The 26,380-nt window shown below is 44.4% G+C and overlaps 1 protein-coding gene across 1 annotated transcript in view; it reads left to right on the top strand.

Moving 5' to 3' along the window:
• Positions 1-26,380, top strand: part of LOC115144669 (dual oxidase 2-like) — a 53,181-nt gene that overhangs the window by 1,244 nt on the left and 25,557 nt on the right. The window contains exons 5-23 of the mRNA XM_065002953.1: positions 411-598; positions 3,213-3,414; positions 4,453-4,619; positions 4,899-4,962; positions 5,558-5,654; positions 7,459-7,549; positions 9,064-9,166; positions 10,831-11,003; positions 11,770-11,945; positions 12,831-12,949; positions 13,947-14,087; positions 16,044-16,157; positions 17,045-17,247; positions 17,468-17,653; positions 20,263-20,488; positions 20,762-20,855; positions 21,651-21,826; positions 22,029-22,101; positions 25,010-25,090. Coding sequence (XP_064859025.1) covers positions 411-598; positions 3,213-3,414; positions 4,453-4,619; positions 4,899-4,962; positions 5,558-5,654; positions 7,459-7,549; positions 9,064-9,166; positions 10,831-11,003; positions 11,770-11,945; positions 12,831-12,949; positions 13,947-14,087; positions 16,044-16,157; positions 17,045-17,247; positions 17,468-17,653; positions 20,263-20,488; positions 20,762-20,855; positions 21,651-21,826; positions 22,029-22,101; positions 25,010-25,090 — 2,674 coding nt within the window. The remainder of the gene's footprint in view (positions 1-410; positions 599-3,212; positions 3,415-4,452; positions 4,620-4,898; positions 4,963-5,557; positions 5,655-7,458; positions 7,550-9,063; positions 9,167-10,830; positions 11,004-11,769; positions 11,946-12,830; positions 12,950-13,946; positions 14,088-16,043; positions 16,158-17,044; positions 17,248-17,467; positions 17,654-20,262; positions 20,489-20,761; positions 20,856-21,650; positions 21,827-22,028; positions 22,102-25,009; positions 25,091-26,380) is intronic.

Here is a 26,380-nt window from a genome sequence, read left to right on the forward strand (position 1 = left end):
ATTGTTCACTATGGCATAATGACATTCAGGAGGTATTGTTTAAACAACAAATTGCATTATGAAATGAACCTAAATAATTGAGGTGAGGTTGCCATAGTCACCCCGGTTATAATAATGCATAGTAAGATGATTCTAACACATTTTAAATATGTATGACCCACTTTGAGATTATATAATAATGTCTTATTACCATTTTATAATGATCCAGACTAAATAACAGCCTTTTAATAAAATACAAGTTATACAGCATTATAGCTGCAGCAGGCGTTAAGTCAAATGTTATATACAGTATATTTCTCCATTGGCTGGTCAGTGTACCATGTATTGTTTGTGATCCATATAACTTGTTATAAGCAAGTTTGACCCTTTATGTGTCTCATGGTGTTTCTCTGTCTCCTCTGTCTGTGAAGGGTACCATTTAATGTTTGAGATACTGGACTCCCGTCCTCCCGGCTGTCCCCCTGAGTTCATGTACATCCCCGTCCCAGAGGGAGACCCGGTCTTCGACCCCCACCGTACCGGCCGTGTCCTACTGCCCTTCCAGAGGGGGCCCTGGGACAAACACTCCAGCCAGAGCCCCAATAACCCCCGCACACAGGTAATAACAGGTACTATAACAGACAGGTACTATAACAGACAGGTACTATACAGACAGGTACTATACAGACAGACAGGTACTATAACAGACAGACAGGTACTATAACAGACAGGCAGGTACTATAACAGACAGGCAGGTACTATAACAGACAGGCAGGTACTATAACAGACAGGTACTATACAGACAGACAGGTACTATAACAGACAGGTACTACAACAGACAGACAGGTACTATAACAGACAGGTACTATAACAGACAGACAGATACTGTAACAGACAGGTGCTATAACAGACAGACAAGTACTATAACAGACAGATACTATAACAGACAGACAGGTACTATAACAGACAGGTACTATAACAGACAGGTACTATAACAGACAGACAGGTACTATAACAGACAGGTACTATAACAGACATGTACTATAACAGACAGACAGGTACTATAACAGACAGGTACTATAACAGACAGGTACTATAACATACAGGTACTTTAGCAGACTCTTAATGAGTTCATACATTCATTGAACCCACCACCTTGGCATTGTTAGTGCAATGTCCTTATGAACTGAGCCAGACAGGAGCATAATGCCACAAGGTAAGACCAGTTGGTGATACTTTAGTGATTACATGGTCAGTCTGTTGGACATCTGCCAGGCATAATAAACAAGTAATAAATCCAAAATGACATCAAGTTTATCATAACACCTGCAGGTGAACCTGGTGACTGTATGGCTATGTCATGTTAACTCATGTCATGTTCCATAAAGGTGATCCTGGTGAAGTGTGGCTATGTCATGTTATGTCATGTTATGTAGGGGAATCTGGTGACAGTGTGGCTATGTTATGTTATGTCATGTTATGTAGGTGAATCTGGTGACAGCGTGGTTATGTCATGTTATGTCATGTCATGTTCCATAAAGGTGATCCTGGTGAAGTGTGGCTATGTCATGTTATGTCATGTTATGTAGGGGAATCTGGTGACAGTGTGGCTATGTCATGTTACATCATGTTATGTAGGTGAACCCGGTGACAGTGTGGCTATGTCATGTCATGTTATTAGGTGAAACTGTTGACAGTGTGGCTATGTCATGTCATGTTATGTAGGTGAACCTGGTGACTGCATGGCTATGTCATGTTATGTCATGTTATGTAGGTGAACCTGGTGACAGCGTGGTTATGTCATGTTATGTCATGTTATGTAGGTGAATCTGGTGACAGCGTGGTTATGTTATGTTATGTACGTGAACCTGGTGACTGCGTGGCTATGTTATGTTATGTCATGTTATGTAGGTGAACCTGGTGACTGTGTGGCTATGTCATGTCATGTTATGTAGGTGAACCCGGTGACAGTGTGGCTGTCATGTCATGTTATATAGGTGAACCTGGTGATAGCGTGGCTATGTCATGTCATGTTATGTAGGTGAACCTGGTGATAGCGTCGCTATGTCATGTCATGTTATGTAGGTGAACCTGGTGACTGCATGGCTATGTCATGTTATGTCATGTTATGTAGGTGAACCTGGTGACAGCGTGGTTATGTTATGTCATGTTATGTAGGTGAACCTGGTGACTGCGTGGCTATGTTATCTTATGTCATGTTATGTAGGTGAACCTGGTGACAGTGTGGCTATGTCATATCATGTTATGTAGGTGAACCTGGTGACAGTGTGGCTATGTCATGTTATGTCATGTTATGTAGGTGAACCTGGTGACAGTGTGGCTATGTCATATCATGTTATGTAGGTGAACCTGGTGACAGTGTGGCTATGTCATGTTATGTCATGTTATGTAGGTGAACCTGGTGACTGTGTGGCTATGTCATGTTATGTAGGTGAACCTGGTGACTGTGTGGCTATGTCATGTTATGTAGGTGAACCCGGTGACAGTGTGGCTATGTCATGTTATGTAGGTGAACCTGGTGACTGTGTGGCTATGTCATGTCATGTTATTTAGGTGAACCCGGTGACAGTGTGGCTGTCATGTCATGTTATATAGGTGAACCTGGTGATAGCGTGGCTATGTCATGTCATGTTATGTAGGTGAACCTGGTGATAGCGTCGCTATGTCATGTCATGTTACTCTAGGTGAACCTGGTGACAGTGTGGCTATGTCATGCCATGTTATGTAGGTGAACCTGGTGATAGCGTGGCTATGTCATGTCATGTTATGTAGGTGAACCTGGTGATAGCGTCGCTATGTCATGTCACTCTAGGTGAACCTGGTGACAGTGTGGCTATGTCATGCCATGTTATGTAGGTGAACCTGGTGATAGCGTCGCTATGTCATGTCATGTTACTCTAGGTGAACCTGGTGATAGCGTGGCTATGTCATGCCATGTTATGTAGGTGAACCTGGTGATAGCGTCGCTATGTCATGCCATGTTACTCTAGGTGAACCTGGTAACAGTGTGGCTATGTCATGTCATGTTATGAAGGTGAACCTGGTGACAGTGTGGCTATGTCATGTCATGTTATTTAGGTGAACCTGGTGACAGTGTGGCTATGTCATGCCATGTTACTCTAGGTGAACCTGGTGACAGCATGGCTATGTCATGTCATGTTATTTAGGTGAACCTGGTGATAGCGTCGCTATGTCATGCCATGTTACTCTAGGTGAACCTGGTGACAGCATGGCTGGACGGCAGCTCTATCTACGGCCCGTCTAGTTCCTGGTCTGACGCCCTGAGGAGTTTCTCTGGAGGTCTCCTAGCCTCGGGGGAGCAGTTGGACATGCCCAAGAGGAGCGGGAGCACGAGCCTCATGTGGAGCGCTGCTGATCCCTCCACTGGTCAGCATGGACCTGAGGGACTCTATGGTGAGTAGATGCTCGTTGTCTTCTTCTTGCTGCTTCTTCTTCATCTTGATATTCTTCATTGTCATCTTCTTCGTCATCTTCGTCTTCATCATCCTCTTCATCTTCTTCTTGATTACTCAAAACTCAGTAATGTAAATCTGATTATTTTTACTTTTGGATTACATTCCCCTTAAGAGGTATTAGAATAAGACAAAAAAAAAGGATCCATAGTGGTCTCTTGTGGTCCGACTCGCTCAGGTGGAACAAATTTAAACGTGCACCTTTTTTTCAATGCTGATCTGAATGTCATTGAGAAAACAGACAGGTGTTATGTTTTATTATTATTATTTTTTAACAAACAATCCTTTCTGAATTTAAAAGAAATCCAAGAAGTAATCATGTGGGCTTTTTTTTTTTCATAATATTTTGGCGAGTAATGTAACTGATTAAAGTTCATTTGATTTGATGTAATCAGATAACATTTAGCTGATTACATCATTTAATCAGTTACTCCACAATCCCGGTTGTCCGTGACAATGGACTTGCACAATAAAAACGACATAATGCCAGTTGATCTGGCTAGACACTTCACAAATGACTAAAAATACAATAATGAAATACAAAACAAGATTTGAACTGTTAATGGATATTGACACAAGAAATAGATATGATATAGCTGTGTAAAACTTCCTGCTCCTTCTCCGTTGGGTGTGACTCCATTACATTCATGCCTTGGCACAGCTAAAGAATATGAACCATTAAGCAATAAATTATAAAGATATCAACCCCTTGAAGGAGAGAAAAAGATATCGGCACCTGTAAAGAATGACTGAAAATACTTTATTCTCAGGACAGTTATCACTGCTTATAAACATTTATATATCAGGGTTGGGTTCAGTTTCTACTCAGTCAATTACTGGAATTTCAGTTTACTTCCTGAATTGACTGATTTTCGAATGGAAATGACCCGAACTCCGTCATACAGTCGATGCTGCAGTTCAACAGCCAAACACGTAGCCCGAGTAAAACCCTTTCTGTTTCTTCGTTTCCACCCTCCAGAGTTGGGTAACGCCTGGGGCAACGAGAATGTGTTCACCATGGCCGAGGGGATCGTGTGGTTTCGCTACCACAATTACATCGCCTCCCAGCTTAGTGAGAAACACTCGTCGTGGTCTGACGAAGACCTGTTTCAAAACGCCAGGAAGACCGTGGTCGCCACGTTCCAGGTACCAGGAAAAGTCTGCTGTAATTCAACCAAAACATGACTGGTCATTTAGTGGTTATTTACAGTAAAATAGAATGTCACATGACCAGGAAAGAGTGTGGTTAGTTACATCAATGCCAGGTGGTCGTGGGTTTCTGGATGAAATTATATTATTTAAGAGTGTCTGTGTGACTCTCGTCACCTCTTATTCCTTCTGGTTTTAGCACCAATGTAATTATCCCGTGTATTGACAAACACTCGACAAGTAAAATTAATAATATTGTAAAAACATTTTTTACAGAATATTGCCTTCTACGAATGGTTGCCTGGATTCCTGGGGGAGAAGACAATGATTCCATACCAGGGTAAGAGGGAGAGAGAGAGATAAAGTGACTGTGTGTGTGTGTGTGGGGGGGCAGGCTGAACACAAGACATGTGGTGAGTTGTTACCTCTAGTGGTATTGTGTAAATATGTGCTGTGTCAGAAGGGAAACACTCAGAGACAGATGCTTCACACACACCAGCGCACACAGGGGTCAGCGACCAGAAGAAGAAAGTTGTTGTTTCTACTTTATAAATCATATGGAGGTTTAAATGGAACCTTAATTTAACTAGGCAAGTCAGTTATTTACAATGACAGCCTACTGGGGAACAGTGGATTAACTGCCTTGTTCAGGTGCAGAACAACAGATTTTTACCTTGTCAGCTCAGAGATTCGAACCAGCTACCTTTTGTTTTTTGTCCCAACGCTCTAACCACTAGGCTACCTGCCGCCCCTTAGCAGTAGTCCTTTCCCTGTAATCTATCACAATGTTAAAAAATGCTTCCTCTACAGTGGGCAGACACATACATGCTGTACCTATGACAATGGTTTTTGGAGACTCCATCTCTTCTATTTTAGAGTCGTTTTACAACATTACATCCCATGTCATTGTTCTCCGTCTGTCTTGTCTCCTGCAGGCTACCAGAAGTTTGTGGATCCAGGGATCTCACCTGAGTTCCAGGCCGCTGCCATCCGCTTTGTCTCCACGATGGCCCCACCTGGTGTCTATATGAGGTACTGACGACTAGCCTCCACTGTCTCCGCTCTCCTACCCTGGAGATATACCCTCCTGTAGGTTTACATTACAACCCTGTTCCTGGAGAGCTACCCTCCTGTAAGGTTTACACTCCTACCCTGTTCCTGGAGAGCTACCCTCCTGTAGGTTTACTACACTCCTACCCTGTTCCTGGAGAGATACCCTCCTGTAGGTTTACTACACTCCTACCCTGTTCCTGGAGAGATACCCCCCTGTAGGTTTACTACACTCCTACCCTGTTCCTGGAGAGATACCCTCCTGTAGGTTTACTACACTCCTACCCTGTTCCTGGAGAGATACCCTCCTGTAGGTTTACACTCCTACCCTGTTCCTGGAGAGATACCCTCCTGTAGGTTTACACTCCTACACTGTTCCTGGAGAGATACCCTCCTGTAGGTTTACTACACTCCTACCCTGTTCCTGGAGAGCTACCCTCCTGTAGGTTTACACTCCTACCCTGTTCCTGGAGAGATACCCTCCTGTAGGTTTACACTCCTACCCTGTTCCTGGAGAGATACCCTCCTGTAGGTTTACTACACTCCTACCCTGTTCCTGGAGAGATACCCTCCTGTAGGTTTACTACACTCCTACCCTGTTCCTGGAGAGATACCCTCCTGGAGGTTTACTACACTCCTACCCTGTTCCTGGAGAGCTACCCTCCTGTAGGTTTACTACACTCCTACCCTGTTCCTGGAGAGATACCCTCCTGTAGGTTTACTACACTCCTACCCTGTTCCTGGAGAGATACCCTCCTGTAGGTTTACTACACTCCTACCCTGTTCCTGGAGAGATACCCTCCTGGAGGTTTACTACACTCCTACCCTGTTCCTGGAGAGCTACCCTCCTGTAGGTTTACTACACTCCTACCCTGTTCCTGGAGAGCTACCCTCCTGTAGGTTTACTACACTCCTACCCTGTTCCTGGAGAGCTACCCTCCTGTAGGTTTACACTCCTACCCTGTTCCTGGAGAGCTACCCTCCTGTAAGGTTTACACTCCTACCCTGTTCCTGGAGAGATACCCTCCTGGAGGTTTTCACTCCGATCCTGATCTAGCACACCTGATTCTAATAATTAGATGGTTAATAAGCTGAATCAGGTTAGTTAGAACTGGTGTTGGAGTTAAAACCTACAGGAGGGTATCTCTGTAGGAACAAGGTAGAGTTGAAAACCAACAGAAGGGTAGCTCTCCAGAGACAGGGTTGGAGTTAAAACCTACAGGAGGGTAGCTCTCCAGAGACAGGGTTGGAGTGAAAACCTACAGGAGGGTATCTCTCCAGAGACAGGGTAGGAGGGAAGACCTACAGGAGGGTAGCTCTCCAGCAACAGGGTAGGAGGGAAAACCTACAGGAGGGTAGCTCTCCAGAGACAGGGTTGGAGCGAAAACCTACAGGAGGGTATCTCTCCAGAGACAGGGTAGGAGGGAAAACCTACAGGAGGGTAGCTCTCCAGCAACAGGGTAGGAGGGAAAACCTACAGGAGGGTAGCTCTCCAGAGACAGGGTAGGAGGGAAGACCTACAGGAGGGTTGAGCCACCAGGCGATCATGCTGCATTCAACAGGCTATTAAAACAGTTGTATTGTATGGTTCCACCAGGCGACCCCTTCAATTCAATACTGTACACTACTGCTAGTAAATATCTCTATAAGACTCTGTCGGGGCCGTTTTGTTGTTATGTACTAAAAAACATGGTCCCAAATGCAGTGTTTGTGTCAGCATTCGCATCTCAACAGCTGCATGTAATTTGTGTCATCATTAATTTTTCATACATTCTTTTGGCTACAGAAACAGAACTTGCCACTTTCAGAAGGTTGTCAACATCGATGGGAGCACTTCATCTGCCATTCGCATGTGCAACAGCTTCTGGAACCGTCAGGTATGTCTGCATGTAGACTGGTCTCAGATCTGTATGTAGCCTTCATGTAGACTGGTCTCAGATCTGTATATAGCCTCCATGTAGACTGGTCTCAGATCTGTATATAGCCTTCATGTAGACTGGTCTCAGATCTGTATAGCCTCCATGTAGACTGGTCTCAGATCTGTATATAGCTTCCATGTAGACTGGTCTTAGATCTGTATATAGCCTCCATGTAGACTGGTCTCAGATCTGTATATAGCTTCCATGTAGACTGGTCTCAGATCTGTATAGCCTCCATGTAGACTGGTCTCAGATCTGTATAGCCTCCATGTAGACTGGTCTTAGATCTGTATAGCCTCCATGTAGACTGGTCTCAGATCTGTATAACCTCTATGTAGACTGGTCTCAGATCTGTATATAGCATTCATGTAGACTGGTCTCAGATCTGTATATAGCATTCATGTAGACTGGTCTCAGATCTGTATGTAGCCTCCATGTAGACTGGTCTCAGATCTGTATATAACCTCTATGTAGACTGGTCTCAGATCTGTATGTAGCCTCCATGTAGACTGGTCTCAGATCTGTATATAGCTTCTATGTAGACTGGTCTCAGATCTGTATATAGCTTCTATGTAGACTGGTCTTAGATCTGTATATAGCTTCTATGTAGACTGGTCTCAGATCTGTATATAGCCTCCATGTAGACTGGTCTCAGATCTGTATATAGCCTTCATGTAGACAGGTCTCAGATCTGTATATAGCCTTCATGTAGACTGGTCTCAGATCTGTATATAGCTTCCATGTAGACTGGTCTTAGATCTGTATATAGCCTTCATGTAGACAGGTCTCAGATCTGTATATAGCCTTCATGTAGACTGGTCTCAGATCTGTATATAGCTTCCATGTAGACTGGTCTTAGATCTGTATATAGCCTCCATGTAGACTGGTCTTAGATCTGTATATAGCCTTCATGTAGACAGGTCTCAGATCTATATGTAGCCTCCATGTAGACTGGTCTCAGATCTGTATATAGCCTCCATGTAGACTGGTCTCAGATCTGTATATAGCCTCCATGTAGACTGGTCTCAGATCTGTATACAGCCTTCATGTAGACAGGTCTCAGATCCGTATAGCCTCCATGTAGACTGGTCTCAGATCTGTATATAGCCTCCATGTAGACTGGTCTCAGATCTGTATAGCCTCCATGTAGACTGGTCTCAGATCTGTATAGCCTCCATGTAGACTGGTCTTAGATCTGTATAGCCTTCATGTAGACAGGTCTCAGATCCGTATATAACCTCTATGTAGACTGGTCTCAGATCTGTATAACCTCTATGTAGACAGGTCCCAGATCTGTATATAGCCTTCATGTAGACAGGTCTCAGATCCGTATAACCTCTATGTAGACAGGTCTCAGATCTGTATAGCCAACAGCCATAGGAGGTGACAAGACAGCACCTTTCGTTGAGACATTTCTATTAGAGAAACTGATTGACATGTTTCAAACAAACTTCTCTGATTGTCTGTTGTAGAACCCCAACCTGAAGTCAGGCCAGGACATAGACCATCTGATTATGGGCATGGCTTCTCAGATCGCGGAGAGAGAGGACAACATGGTTGTGGAGGACTTAAGAGGTCAATTTCCATCACATCATCATCATCATCATCATCATCATCATCATCATCATCATCATCATATTTTTCAGATTTCTTTGTGTCTACTGATGATAAGGCAGAGACCTTCCACTTCAGCTTTAAATGGTCAGTGGAGGGCTGGCCGGGGCTTCATGTAAGCCTTCAAACATGAAGAGGACAAGTAGTTGCTTATGACAAGTCTTATAATGCATAACAACCATATCATAATGCATAACAACCATATCATAATGCATAACAACCACATCATAATGCATAACAACCACATCATAATGCATTACAACCACATCATAATGCATAACAACCACATCATAATGCATAACAACCACATCATAATGCATTACAACCACATCATAATGCATAACAACCACATCATAATGCATAACAACCACATCATAATGCATAACAACCACATCATAATGCATAACAACCACATCATAATGCATTACAACCACATCATAATGCATAACAACCACATCATAATGCATTACAACCACATCATAATGCATTACAACCACATCATAATGCATTACAACCACATCATAATGCATAACAACCACATCATAATGCATTACAACCACATCATAATGCATTACAACCACATCATAATGCATTACAACCACATCATAATGCATAACAACCACATCATAATGCATAACAACCACATCATAATGCATAACAACCACATCATAATGCATAACAACCACATCATAATGCATAACAACCACATCATAATGCATTACAACCACATCATAATGCATTACAACCACATCATAATGCATTACAACCACATCATAATGCATTACAACCACATCATAATGCATAACAACCACATCATAATGCATTACAACCACATCATAATGCATAACAACCACATCATAATGCATTACAACCACATCATAATGCATTACAACCACATCATAATGCATTACAACCACATCATAATGCATTACAACCACATCATAATGCATAACAACCACATCATAATGCATAACAACCACATCATAATGCATTACAACCACATCATAATGCATAACAACCACATCATAATGCATAACAACCACATCATAATGCATAACAACCACATCATAATGCATAACAACCGCATTAACAACCACATCATAATGCATAACAACCACATCATAATGCATTACAACCACATCATAATGCATAACAACCACATCATAATGCATTACAACCACATCATAATGCATAACAACCACATCATAATGCATAACAACCACATCATAATGCATAACAACCACATCATAATGCATAACAACCACATCATAATGCATAACAACCGCATTAACAACCACATCATAATGCATAACAACCACATCATAATGCATTACAACCACATCATAATGCATAACAACCACATCATAATGCATTACAACCACATCATAATGCATAACAACCACATCATAATGCATAACAACCACATCATAATGCATAACAACCGCATTAACAACCACATCATAATGCATAACAACCACATCATAATGCATAACAACCACATCATAATGCATAACAACCACATCATAATGCATTATACCTGTCGACTTTAAGAAAGGTGTGTTTTCAATTACAACAATAATACATGATTGATATTTTATTGATAAGTGTTTTTTCTCCCCTACCAGACTACATGTACGGTCCTCTGCGTTTCTCGCGGTCAGACCTGGTTGCTCTGACGGTGCAGAGAGGCCGGGACTTTGGCTTACCCAGCTACAACCAGGTCAAAGAGGGGCTGGGCCTGGACCCTGTGGGGAGGTGGGGAGACATAAACCCTCAGCTCAACATCACCAACCCACAGGTATGTTCAGAACTGCTTACGTACAGCTTACAAATGCTTTATGTACGTGATGTGAATGTGTTATTAAATCCTTATGTACTACTGACCATTTAGATTTTAATTGCCAATGATCATGATAGTGTATGTGATTGTTTTACATAGGTATAAGTCACACAAAAATGACCTAAACATAAATGGAACCAGACAGGGAGAGTTGAGCCAAAGAGAGAAGACTCAAACCACTGGTCAAATATCCTATAATAGAGTAAATACCATACCCTCTCAATTCCATCTCCACCTGTTCTGTGTCTCTAGTTATTCAGGGACCTATCAGACCTGTATGACGGGGATATCTACCTGTTCTGTGTCTCTAGTTATTCAGGGACCTATCAGACCTGTATGACGGGGATATCTACCTGTTCTGTGTCTCTAGTTATTCAGGGACCTATCAGACCTGTATGACGGGGATATCTACCTGTTCTGTGTCTCTAGTTATTCAGGGACCTATCAGACCTGTATGACGGGGATATCTACCTGTTCTGTGTCTCTAGTTATTCAGGGACCTATCAGACCTGTATGACGGGGATATCTACCTGTTCTGTGTCTCTAGTTATTCAGGGACCTATCAGACCTGTATGACGGGGATATCTACCTGTTCTGTGTCTCTAGTTATTCAGGGACCTATCAGACCTGTATGACGGGGATATCTACCTGTTCTGTGTCTCTAGTTATTCAGGGACCTATCCGACCTGTATGACGGGGATATCTACCTGTTCTGTGTCTCTAGTTATTCAGGGACCTATCAGACCTGTATGACGGGGATATCTCTAAACTGGAGCTGTTTCCTGGTGGTCTCCTGGAGTCTGTGGACGGTCCTGGTCAGGTCTTCTCCTCTATCATACTGGATCAGTTTAACCGCATCAGGAACGGCGACCGCTTCTGGTTCGAGAACACACAAAATGGGTAGGAAGGAATGTAAAATATGTAAATATGCAATATATAAATATGTAAATATATAAATATGTAAATATATAAATATGTAAATATGTAATATATAAATATGTAAATATGTCATATATAAATATGTAAATATGTCATATATAAATATGTAAATATGTAATATATAAATATGTAAATATGTAATATATAAATATGTAGATATATACATATGTAAATATGTAATGTAAACTATACACCTCATACATACATTCATTAATCGTATGAAACTATTACTGTCATTTGAACCTCGATTTATTTCCTGGCTTTCTCACGTGCGTTCATTCTGAAAAGGAGGTCAGCTCCTACTCAGCCCATGTCAAAGCTCTTCTCTGTCCTGGCACCCCAATGGTGGAACCAGCTTCTCCCCTGAAGCTTGGACAGCAGAGTCCCTGCTCATCTTCCTGAAATCGTCTGGAAGCCTAACATTTACCCTTTTATACAAACTTTTCCTACTAGCGCCGAGTTTGCTGATAACTTCTTTATTGAGGTGAAATGTACTGACTACGACTATGATATGTGGTTGTCTCATCTAGCTCCATCTAAAGATGAATGCACTGACTGTAAGTGACTCTGGATAAGAGAGTCTGCTAAATGACTCACTACTGTAAGTGACTCTGGATAAGAGAGTCTGCTAAATTACTAAAATGTCAAATGTAAATTGAATGCCTGGAAGGATACCTTTCATAACGTAAGAACTAATGAAATAAAACAATAGTCTAGTGGATAACTAGACTTTGAACTGAGGAAACACAAGACTACTGTCCGTTTATGATCAGCTTTGATTCACCATTTGGGTGATAGTATCATAACATTTCCAGGCAATCTGACCGCTCCTGTTGGTTCCTCTAGTCTGTTCACAGCTGAGGAGCTGCAGGCCCTTCGGAACACAACCTTTCATGACGTCATTGCAGCAGTCACCAGTGCAGAGCCTGAGGACATACAGAGGAAAGTCTTCTTCTGGAGGGATGGTAAAAGCTCATTTCCTTCCTAAAGTTTCTGTGGTTGGCCAATAAATTATAGTGTTCTCTGCAACTCAAACAATAAAGATAGGTAATATATGACAGTATTCACCGTAAGTCATAAATGTTGACTGTACGTGCTGCTGGTACTAGCTGTAACTAGTTTCTCTGTCTACGTGCCTCACTGTCTGTTTCCCTGCCTGCCTTCGTGTCTCCCTTTCTCTGCCTGCCTGCCTGCCTGCCTGCCTGCCTGCCTGCCTGTCTGTCTGTCTGTCTGTCTGTCTGTCTGTCTGTCTGTCTGCCTGCCTAACTGTCTCCCTGCCCGTCTCTCTGCCTCCCTGCCTCCCTGCCTGTCTGTCTGTCTGTTTCCCTGTTCCCTGTCTGTCTGTCTGTTTCCCTGTTCCCTGTTCCCTGTTCCCTGTCTGTCTGTCTGTCTGTCTGTCTGTCTGCCTGCCTAACTGTCTCCCTGCCCGTCTCTCTGCCTGCCTCCCTGCCTGTCTGTCTGTCTGTTTCCCTGTTCCCTGTCTGTCTGTCTGTTTCCCTGTTCCCTGTCTGTCTGTCTGTCTGCCTCCCTCCCTGCCCGCCTGCCTCCCTCCCTGCCTGTCTTGCCTCCCTCCCTGCCTGTCTTGTCTGGCTGTCTTGTCTGTCTGTCTGTCTGTCTGTCTGCCTGCCTGCCTGCCTCCTCACTCTCTGCCTGTCTGGCTGCCTGTCTTGCCTGTCTGTCTCTCTGCCTGCCTGTCTTGCCTGTCTGTCTCTCTGCCTGTCTGGCCTGTCTGTCTTTCTCCTTGCCTGTCTGGCTGCCTGCCTGTCTGTCTCTCTGCCTGTCTGTCTGGCTGCCTGTCTTGCCTGTCTGTCTCTCTGCCTGTCTGGCTGCCTGCCTGTCTTGCCTGTCTGTCTCTCTGCCTGTCTGGCCTGTCTGTCTTTCTCCTTGCCTGTCTGGCTGCCTGCCTGTCTGTCTCTCTGCCTGTCTGTCTGGCTGCCTGTCTTGCCTGTCTGTCTGTTACAGGTGACCCTTGCCCCCAGCCTTCTCAGGTCACGATCTCTGAGCTCCACCCCTGCACCAACGCCACCAAGCTCAACTACTTTGACGACGGAAGCAAAGCTGGCTTTGGCATCTCAGTCATCTGCCTGTTCCTCTTTCCTGTTGGTCAGTATCTGATGTTAACCAATCAGAATCCACAAGCGAAAGGCCTTGATTTTATAATTTTAACATTAGATTATTCAAATAAGTAATACAAATCTCCAAACTTTTATAGCACTTTAAATTGCACCAGGGCTAATTTTGTTAGCATTTAAACAAAACGTACTAAGGAAACATTATCCCTTAAGTCTAGGATATGGTACAGTGATTCCAATGTCTTTTCAGAATATTGACAACAAAAATTGATCTCAAGAGGATTAGACAACAGATACTCAAAACATATATATTTTTTTGTCTCAAAAAATATACAAATAAAATATACAAACATTTGTAAAAATATAGAAAATGATTAATTTGAAAATCCCCAATAAAAATAACCATTCTGTAACGGTTGTCGATGGTGGAAGAAGGAGAGGACCAAGGTGCAGCGTGGACCGTGTTCATGATCTTTTAACTACACTGAACACTAGAACTAAAATAACAAAAACGCAACAAACGCAAATCATAGTGGGAAAACAGGCTGCCTAATAAGTATGGTTCTCAATCAGAGACAACGATTACCAGCTGCCTCTGATTGGGAACCATACCAGGCCAAACACATAGAAATAGAAAACCTAGAAAACACAACGTATAATGCCCACCCCAACTCACGCCCTGACCAAACTAAAACAGAGACGTAAAAAAGGAACTAAGGTCAGGACGTGACACAGATCAGATCTTTCAGTACTCTCAAATGTATACAACATTTTGACGGCGTTGGTGTTTTACAGAGTTGAGGGGGGGGAAAATGCAATTTTTCTTCTTCGTTCAAGTGGTATACACAGTAGCAATGTAGTTTTTCCTCAGTTGCTTTCTGACTCTAAAACTGAATTAAATGTAACATATTTAAAACAGTATTCATATGCTATCTTAATCTATCAGGCAGGTGGAGTTAACAGTTTATGGTTGTGACCAGAGTGATTCCAATATTGTTTAAATCTATCAAAAATAGAGAACTGGAGAAAAGTACCTCTTGAAGGTCCTACTGGCAGCCAGTAAAAAGGCTATCACTAGGACATGGCTACAAAAAGACCCTCCCACAGTGACACAATGGATAGACATTGTAGAAGAAATACACCACATGGAGCGTATGACCTTTGCTTTAAGAACTCAACAGGAGAGAGGTCAAGAATACTGGGAAAAAATGGGTTTCGTACTTGGAAAAGGTCTAATTCAAAGATGTCAATGTAACTAATATGATGAAGGTATGAAGTGCACTGTAACTGCCAGATCTTTTTTAAATTAAAAAATGTATTTGACTTTATTTGTACTTTCTTTGTGTTCCTACAATAAAAACAAAGTATTAAAAATATATATATAAAAAATGTTGGGGGGGGGGAGAACTGCTCTTGTTACACTCCATGTAATGAGGACGTGAATAAGGGGTCCTTATGCTATAGCTGGCCCTGCTCATTCCTGATTGATTTAGGATTTTAAACCAATCTGACGGAGTACACGAAATCTCCGGACACAACTTTTAGGAATAAACATTTTTAGAGAAATATTCTTTAAAGTCACAGAGGACTAATTGCAAGAAACTACACACGCTATTTTCTCAGTTAATATCCATTTTTGCCAGTAAAAAAAAACACTTTTTTTTGGGATGGAAAGTTTGAAATTGGGATCCTTTTGCTCCAGACAAGGGCATTTCCAGACATAGAGATGACATGGAAATGAATCATATTAAAAGTATTGAGAAAATTCCCCAAACAAATATTTTCCCTTGTAAAATTCTCCTAAATGTCAATTTTAAGATCCAATAATCAAATAACCATTGTGGTTGCTACAGTATAATTGTTCTGTTGATTGTGGTACCCTCATAGTGAGTTTCTTCATGGCTCTTGCGGTGGCCTACTTAGAGAGACATAGCATATCATAAACCCTATTCTCTGATGACTAGTGCCCCATGTGTTCCCCTTCCAGTGAGCTTCCTCATGGCCCTTGTGGTGGCCCACTTCAGAAAGTCCAAGTTTAAGAAGTTCCAGAAGAGAGTGGGGCCTGACGACACAACAGAGGAACCTGCTGCTGGAATCACAGGTGTGTGTGTGTGTGTGTACAGTACATGTACATGGTATGTGTTATGACATAATCGTCCCTCTCTGTGTAGAACAGGTGTGTGTGTTTGTGTGTGTGTGTGTGTGTGTGTGTGTGTGTGTGTGTGTGTGTGTGTGTGTGTGTGTGTGTGTGTGTGTGTGTGTGTGTTATGACAGAATCGTCCCTCTCTGTGTAGAACAGGTGTGTGTTATGTTTAGAACGGTTGTGCTTTTCTCTTTTCACACGACTGGGCCGAGCCAAGCCGAGCTGGACTGAGCTGGCCTGGTTACACGTCCACCATAGCTGCTGCTGCTAGAACTATGCTGGGAAGGACAATGTCAACAGAACATATCAGAGCAATCAGAATACCGTTTGGATAGGCATGATAGTGTGAAAACAGTAATATGTCTGATGTCAATCTCTCACCCCCTTCTGTCTCTCTCTCTCTCTCCCCCTTCTCTCTCATCTCTCATCTCTTCCCACCTCTATCTCTCTCTTTCTCTCTCTCTCTCCCCCTTCTCTCTCATCTCTCATCTCTTCCCACTTCTCTCTCTCTCTCTCATCTCTCACCCCCTTCTCTCACCCCTTCTCTCTCATCTCTCACCCCTTCTCTCTCATCTCTTCCCACCTCTCTCTCTCATCTCTCACCCCTTCCTCTCTCATCTCTCATCTCTTCCCACTTCTCTTTCTCTCATCTCTCACCCCTTCTCTCTCATCTCTCACCCCTTCTCTCTCATCTCTTCCCACTTCTCTTTCTTTCTTTCTTTCTTTCTTTCTTTCTTTCTTTCTTTCTTTCTTTCTTTCTTTCTCCCTCTCTCTCTCTCTCTCTCTCTCTCTCTCTCTCTCTCTCCTCTCCTCTCCTCTCCTCTCCTCTCCTCTCCTCTCTCTAGCCTGTGAGTGGCAGGGCCCTAAGAAGCCCCTATTTCCAGTCAGTCTGTTGATCGATGATAGGAGGAAACTCCAGGTGTTTGACCGGTCTGGACCCGCTCTACGGTCACTCAGCCTGGATACCCAGACCCACCTGGATGTCCTGCTGTCCAGTAACAATTACCACAGGGCTCTGGTGATGAAAGTACCCAAAGAGTATGACCTGGTGAGTAGATGGGAGAGGGGTGTGTGCGTGTGTTTGTTTACTCTTGTTTACTGATTCGTTTACTCTTGTTTACTGATTCGTTTACTCTTGTTTACTCATTTGTTTACTCTTGTGTTTCATGTGCCTCTCCTTTGTTCATCTTCACTGTTAGATGTTCACATGCCAATTCCTGTGTGTGTGTGTGTGACTGTGATCTCTGTTTGTTGTGGTCTGTCCCCAGGTGCTGTACTTTGAGGACGAGGGCCAGCGTGGAGAGTTTGTCCGGCACCTTCGCTCTGAGGTGACAGACGGTGGACAGGAACTGGCGGTGAGGGACATGACAGAGAAGGAGCTACTAAGAGAGGCAGTGACCAGAGACCAGAGAGCTCAGATAGTAGAGAACTTCATCAGGAGTGCCTTTGCCAAGGTACTGGAATATATGGTGATTTAGGAGATGTTTACTGTAATATGGTGATTTAGGAGATGTTCACTGTAAAATGGTGATTTAGGAGACGCTTTACTGTAATATAGTGATTTAGGAGACGCTTTACTGTAATATGGTGATTTAGGAGACGCTTTACTGTAATATGGTGATTTAGGAGATGTTCACTGTAAAATGGTGATTTAGGAGACGCTTTACTGTAATATGGTGATTTAGGAGACGCTTTACTGTAATATGGTGATTTAGGAGATGTTTACTGTAATATGGTGATTTAGGAGATGTTTACTGTAATATGGTGATTTAGGAGATGTTCACTGTAAAATGGTGATTTAGGAGATGTTTACTGTAAAATGGCCCATGCAGGAATTGGCCCATGCAGGAATTGAACCCACAACCCTAGTATTGTTACCACCATTTTTTGTTTTATTTAACTAGGCAAGTCAGTTAAGAACAAATTCTAATTTACAATGACGGCCTAGAAACAGTGGGTTAACTGCCTTGTTCAGGGGCAGAACGACAGATATGTACCTTGTCAGCTCAGGGGATTTGATCTAGCAACCTTTCAGTAACTAGCTAACACCAGACACAGACGCTTTAACCACTAGGCTACCTGCCACCTCTACACTCTAACCACTAGGCTACCTGCCACCTCTACACTCTAACCACTAGGCTACCTGCCACCTCTACACTCTAACCACTAGGCTACCTGCCACATCTACACTCTAACCACTAGGCTACCTGCCACCTCTACACTCTAACCACTAGGCTACCTGCCACCTCTACACTCTAACCACTAGGCTACCTGCCACCTCTACACTCTAACCACTAGGCTACCTGCCACCTCTACACTCTAACCACTAGGCTACCTGCCGCCTCTACGCTCTAACCACTAGGCTACCTGCCACCTCTACGCTCTAACCACTAGACTACCTGCCACCCTCTAACCACTAGGCTACCTGCCACCTCTACACTCTAACCACTAGGCTACCTGCCACCTCTACACTCTAACCACTAGGCTACCTGCCACCTCTACACTCTAACCACTAGGCTACCTGCCACCTCTACACTCTAACCACTAGACTACCTGCCACCCTCTAACCACTAGGCTACCTGCCACATCTACACTCTAACCACTAGACTACCTGCCACCTCTACACTCTAACCACTAGGCTACCTGCCCACTCTACACTCTAACCACTAGGCTACCTGCCACCTCTACACTCTAACCACTAGGCTACCTGCCACCTCTACACTCTAACCACTAGGCTACCTGCCACCTCTACACTCTAACCACTAGGCTACCTGCCACCTCTACACTCTAACCACTAGGCTACCTGCCACCTCTACACTCTAACCACTAGGCTACCTGCCACCTCTACACTCTAACCACTAGGCTACCTGCCACCTCTACACTCTAACCACTAGGCTACCTGCCACCTCTACACTCTAACCACTAGGCTACCTGCCACCTCTACACTCTAACCACTAGGCTACCTGCCACCTCTACACTCTAACCACTAGGCTACCTGCCACCTCTACACTCTAACCACTAGACTACCTGCCACCTCTACACTCTAACCACTAGGCTACCTGCCCACTCTACACTCTAACCACTAGGCTACCTGCCACCTCTACACTCTAACCACTAGGCTACCTGCCACCTCTACACTCTAACCACTAGGCTACCTGCCACCTCTACACTCTAACCACTAGGCTACCTGCCACCTCTACACTCTAACCACTAGGCTACCTGCCACCTCTACACTCTAACCACTAGGCTACCTGCCACCTCTACACTCTAACCACTAGGCTACCTGCCACCTCTACACTCTAACCACTAGGCTACCTGCCACCTCTACACTCTAACCACTAGGCTACCTGCCACCTCTACACTCTAACCACTAGGCTACCTGCCACCTCTACACTCTAACCACTAGGCTACCTGCCACCTCTACACTCTAACCACTAGGCTACCTGCCACCTCTACGCTCTAACCACTAGGCTACCTGCCACCTCTACGCTCTAACCACTAGGCTACCTGCCACCTCTACGCTCTAACCACTAGGCTACCCTGCCGCCTCTACGCTCTAACCACTAGGCTACCTGCCACCTCTACACTCTAACCACTAGGCTACCTGCCACCTCTACACTCTAACCAGTAGGCTACCTGCCACCTCTACACTCTAACCACTAGGCTACCTGCCATCTCTACACTCTAACCACTAGGCTACCTGCCACCTCTACACTCTAACCACTAGGCTACCCTGCCGCCCCTCTAACCTACTGAGCCATTCGACGTGACCACCATTAACAATCGCAACGGCACCATGCTGACATATGCAGGGGTTGGGAAGGTTACTTTTTAAATGTAATCCATTGCAGTTGCTAGTTACCTGTCCAAAATATACATCAGTAACTTCAGGATTACCCAAATTTAGGATCCTAATCTGATTACTTTCAGTTAGCAGTTCATGGTGGTAACCGCCAATGCCATCCTCCTGTCTTTCATGTAGATGAAACGGTCTATCACTCATATGTATTGGCTCAATGGGACAACCCGGTTAAATAAAGGTTAAAAAATGTATACCCTTTAGGTCCTGGAGATAGAGAATTGTGATGCCAGGGACATGAGTGGTGCGTCCTGTAGGAAGACCCGCGAAGCCCTGGAGACTGAGCTGACAGGAACTGAATTTGCCGACGCTCTGGGACTCAAACCGGACTCGCTCTTTGTTGACTCCATGTTCACGCTGGCCGACAAGGACGGAAACGGATACCTCTCCTGCCAGGAGTTCCTCGATGTCATCGTGATTTTCATGAAAGGTGAGTCCAGGGTAGGTCTCCATTTCAATTCAAGTCAATTCAGAAAGTAAACCAAAGTCCAATTCCACATTTTACTCATTTAAAAGCATTGACGATAATTGGAATTTCAATGTACTTCCTGAATTGACTGGAATTGAAGTGGAATTGATCCCAACCCTGGAGTCCGGGGGTCGTGTTTATTAGGCAACAAACAGAAGACAACTGACTGAAACAGGAATTGTCCAATAAGAAACACACATTTTGTTCTGATATTCCACTGTGTTGTTTGTCCAGGTTCTCCCGAGGAAAAGTCTAAACTGATGTTCTCGATGCACGACATCGATGGAGACGGTTTCTTATCGAAAGAGGATTTTTCCAGGCTGCTCAGGTTAGCACTGTCATCAATTCTCTTAAAGGTCCCGAACAGTCATTCTGATTCCCAGGATGCTCAGGTTAGCACTGTCATCAATTCTCTTAAAGGTCCCCAACAGTCATTCTGATTCCCAGGATGCTCAGGTTAGCACTGTCATCAATTCTCTTAAAGGTCCCGAACAGTCATTCTGATTCCCAGGCTGCTCAGGTTAGCACTGTCATCAATTCTCTTAAAGGTCCCGAACAGTCATTCTGATTCCCAGGATGCTCAGGTTAGCACTGTCATCAATTCTCTTAAAGGTCCCCAACAGTCATTCTGATTCCCAGGCTGCTCAGGTTAACACTGTCATCAATTATCTTAAAGGTCCCCAACAGTCATTCTGATTCCCAGGCTGCTCAGGTTAACACTGTCATCAATTATCTTAAAGGTCCCCAACAGTCATTCTGATTCCCAGGCTGCTCAGGTTAGCACTGTCATCAATTCTATTAAAGGTCCCCAACAGTCATTCTGATTCCCAGGCTGCTCAGGTTAGCACTGTCATCAATTCTCTTAAAGGTCCCCAACAGTCATTCTGATTCCCAGGCTGCTCAGGTTAGCACTGTCATTAGTTCTCTTAAAGGTCCCCAACAGTCATTCTGATTCCCATGTAAAATATCACATACATACACTCAGACCCCAATAGCCACCTTCTGTCAAAGTACGTCCACATTCCATGTCATCTGTTTTGTAGATCCAGCTGTAAGATAAGCACCGTATAATGGGTTTCTATGGCCGTCTTAAACTCCGGCCATCTTGTGGTCTGTTCTGCAGGTCGTTCATAGAGATCTCCAGCAGTCTTCTGTCTAAGAGCCGGGCTGAGGAGGCCATCGAGGAAATGTATAAGGCCGCAGGTTTCAACGACAAGGAACAGATTACCTGGGAGGACTTCCACTTCCTGCTCCGGGACCACGAGAAGGAACTTACCTTCGCTCAGCTTAACATCAAAGGTGACAAAGGCTGGAGAAGGCCAACCAGAGACACAAAATATTCTCAAGACTTCTGCAAAAGCCGAACCAGAGACACAAAATACTCTCAAAGGCGTCTTCTTCTTCTAATGTTATGTATCTCTGCAGGGATGGAGAAGGCCAACCAGAGACACAAAATACTCTCAAAGGCGTCTTCTTCTTCTAATGTTATGTATCTCTGCAGGGATGGAGAAGGAGAGGGGAAACAAACTGAGTCGACACCAGCATGTGTCTTTCATCAACCCAGAGAGGAACAGGTAAGATAATAATGTAATGAACACGAGGGGAGACAGAGAGATGGTTTCAAGTACAGGGCACAGCAGGTGTTTATTGCAAAGGACCACAGGAGGAGGCAGGTAGCTGGGTCAGGCAGAAGGTCATACACAGGAGGAGGCAGGTAGCTGATTCAGGCAGAAGGTCATACACAGGAGGAGGCAGGTAGCTGGGTCAGGCAGAAGGTCATACACAGGAGGAGGCAGGTAGCTGGGTCAGGCAGAAGGTCATACACCGGAGGAGGCAGGTAGCTGGGTCAGGCAGAAGGTCATACACAGGAGGAGGCAGGTAGCTGGGTCAGGCAGAAGGTCATACACAGGAGGAGGCAGGTAGCTGGGTCAGGCAGAAGGTCATACACAGGAGGAGGCAGGTAGCTGGGTCAGGCAGAAGGTCATACACAGGAGGAGGCAGGTAGCTGGGTCAGGCAGAAGGTCATACACAGGAGGAGGCAGGTAGCTGGGTCAGGCAGAAGGTCATACACAGGAGGAGGCAGGTAGCTGGGTCAGGCAGAAGGTCATACACAGGAGGAGGCAGGTAGCTGGGTCAGGCAGAAGGTCATACACAGGAGGAGGCAGGTAGCTGGGTCAGGCAGAAGGTCATACACAGGAGGAGGCAGGTAGCTGGGTCAGGCAGAAGGTCATACACAGGAGGAGGCAGGTAGCTGGGTCAGGCAGAAGGTCATACACAGGAGGAGGCAGGTAGCTGGGTCAGGCAGAAGGTCATACACAGGGGGCAAAAAGGGCAACGGTACAGGCAGAGAAAAGGCTAGTAATCGTAGTCCGGGAGATCAGGCAATAGGTAGGTAACAGGAAATCCGATAAGTACAGGCAGGGAAAAGGCAAACGGTGTCGTTAGTGAGACAGGCAAAAAACTATCATACACGGGAGGAGTAACTCACGTGAAACCAAGCGCTCTGACAGACGTGTGTCACAAAACAAACAATACCTCACAGCGACGGGGTGCAAAGAACAGAACTAAATAGTGTTTGATAATGACCTACAGGTGTGTGAACAGGTGACTAGAATTCAGGTGATTGGGATCTGGGGAGTGACCTGCGTTCAGGGGGATCTACGTGTTTGAGAGTGTGAGCCGGACAGTGGGCCTGGAAAGGGAGCTGCGTTCAGGGGACCTACGTGTTTGAGAGTGTGAGCTGGAAAGTGGGCCTGGAAAGGGAGCTGCGTTCAGGGGACCTACGTGTTTGAGAGTGTGAGCCGGACAGTGGGCCTGGAAAGGGAGCTGCGTTCAGGGGACCTACGTGTTTGAGAGTGTGAGCTGGAAAGTGGGCCTGGAAAGGGAGATGCGTTCAGGGGACCTACGTGTTTTGAGGGGGTGAGCTGGAAAGTGGGCCTGGAAAGGGAGCTGCGTTCAGGGGATCTACGTGTTTTGAGGGTGTGAGTTGGAAGCAGACGTTACAAATAACACCAGCCCGTTTTCTTCCATCACCCTGGAGAGGAACAGGTATGATAACAACATTAGAACACGAGGAAGAGAATAACTTAGAACACGAGGAAGAGAATAACTTAGAACACGAGGAAGAGAATAACTTAGAACACGAGGAAGAGAATAACTTAGTAACGAGGAAGAGAATAACTTAGAACACGAGGAAGAGAATAACTTAGAACATGAGGAAGAGAATAACTTAGTAACGAGGAAGAGAATAACTTAGAACACGAGGAAGAGAATAACTTAGATCACGAGGAAGAGAATAACTTAGAACACGAGGAAGATAATAACTTAGAACATGAGGAAGAGAATAACTTAGAACATGAGGAAGAGAATAACTTAGTAACGAGGAAGAGAATAACTTAGAACATGAGGAAGAGAATAACTTAGAACACGAGGAAGAGAATAACTTAGAACACGAGGAAGAGAATAACTTAGAACATGAGGAAGAGAATAACTTAGAACACGAGGAAGAGAATAACTTAGAACACGAGGAAGAGAATAACTTAGAACATGAGGAAGATAATAACTTAGTAACGAGGGAGAGAATAACTTAGAACACGAGGAAGAGAATAACTTAGAACACGAGGAAGAGAATAACTTAGAACATGAGGACGAGAATAACTTAGAACACGAGGAAGAGAATAACTTAGAACACGAGGAAGAGAATAACTTAGAACACGAGGAAGAGAATAACTTAGAACACGAGGAAGAGAATAACTTAGAACACGAGGAAGAGAATAACTTAGAACACGAGGAAGAGAATAACTTAGAACACGAGGAAGAGAATAACTTAGAACACGAGGAAGAGAATAACTTAGAACACGAGGAAGATAATAACTTAGAACACGAGGAAGAGAATAACTTAGTAACGAGGAAGAGAATAACTTAGAACACGAGGAAGAGAATAACTTAGTAACGAGGAAGAGAATAACTTAGAACACGAGGAAGAGAATAACTTAGTAACGAGGAAGAGAATAACTTAGAACACGAGGAAGAGAATAACTTAGTAACGAGGAAGAGAATAACTTAGAACACGAGGAAGAGAATAACTTAGAACACGAGGAAGAGAATAACTTAGTAACGAGGATACACCCTTATGTATCTTCTCATTGATTTGATTGATTTGAAAAAATGCACTCTTCATTGCATGGTCATTTACTGTATTTCACAATCTCCATTCACCAAGATCTCGATAGTCATGCTCTTATCAGGGTGTGATTGTGGACATGATGATGATTTACGTCACAGCATGACGATGACTACTTCCCCCCCCCCAACTAACCTGCTATATTACTATTACGACGACTCTTACGATTATTCCTAACAAGTTATTTTTGAATTACTCCACCTTTGTCAGCTGATATGATAAGCATCTGTTTTTTTAACCGCCGGCCTGCAGGCCTCGTGCTCTTTATTTAAAAAACTGTAATGTCTTCTCTTTCTTAGCTCACCTTCAGAAGGGGACACACAGTTCTCCAGCAGCCCGGGGAAAGACGGGCAGGGACTTCGCAGACGACAAAGGAAAAGGTAAGTTCTCTATAAGGTTGGGGAATTTCCAACCTGATGCTGCTGATGTCACTACCAGAGATCACATCCAACCTCATGCTGCTGATGTCACTACCAGAGATCACATCCAACCTCATGCTGCTGATGTCACTACCAGAGATCACATCCAACCTCATGCTGCTGATGTCACTACCAGAGATCACATCCAACCTCATGCTGCTGATGTCACTACCAGAGATCACATCCAACCTCATGCTGCTGATGTCACTACCAGAGATCACATCCAACCTCATGCTGCTGATGTCACTACCAGAGATCACATCCAACCTCATGCTGCTGATGTCACTACCAGAGATCACATCCAACCTCATGCTGCTGATGTCACTACCAGAGATCACATCCAACCTCATGCTGCTGATGTCACTACCAGAGATCACATCCAACCTCATGCTGCTGATGTCACTACCAGAGATCACATCCAACCTCATGCTGCTGATGTCACTACCAGAGATCACATCCAACCTCATGCTGCTGATGTCACTACCAGAGATCACATCCAACCTCATGCTGCTGATGTCACTACCAAAGATCACATCCAACTTCATGCTGCTGATGTCACTACCAGAGATCACATCCAACCTCATGCTGTTGATGTCACTACCAGAGATCACATCCAACCTCATGCTGCTGATGTCACTACCAAAGATCACATCCAACCTCATGCTGCTGATGTCACTACCAGAGATCACTAGCCCCTCGACACATAAACTACTGCAGCATAAATACTGGAGGCTGAGACAGGAGGGGTCAGGAGACACTGTGGCCCCATCCGATGATACCCCCGGACAGGGCCAAACAGGCAGGATATAACCCCACCCACTTTGCCAAAGCACAGCCCCCACACCACTAGAGGGATATTTTCAACCACCATCTTCAACCACCAACTTACCAACTGACATGAAAGAGCCCCAGTAAGGCAGTGACTCAGCCCCCTGTAATAGGGTTAGAGGCAGAGAATCCCAGTGGAGAGAGGGGAACCGGCCAGGCAGAGTCAGCAAGGGCGGTTCGTTGCTCCAGAGCCTTTCCGTTCACCTTCACACTCCTGGGCCAGACTACACTCAATCATATGACCCACTGAAGATATCTTCAGTAAAGACTTAAAGGTTGAGACCGAGTCTGTGTCTCTCACATGGGTAGGCAGACCATTCCATAAAACTGGAGCTCTATAGGAGAAAGCCCTGCCTACAGCCCTGCATCCAACCTCATGCTGCTGATGTCACTACCAAAGATCACATCCAACCTCATGCTGCT

Source organism: Oncorhynchus nerka, linkage group LG17 (assembly GCF_034236695.1).
Source record: "Oncorhynchus nerka isolate Pitt River linkage group LG17, Oner_Uvic_2.0, whole genome shotgun sequence".
NCBI lineage: Eukaryota > Metazoa > Chordata > Actinopteri > Salmoniformes > Salmonidae > Oncorhynchus > Oncorhynchus nerka.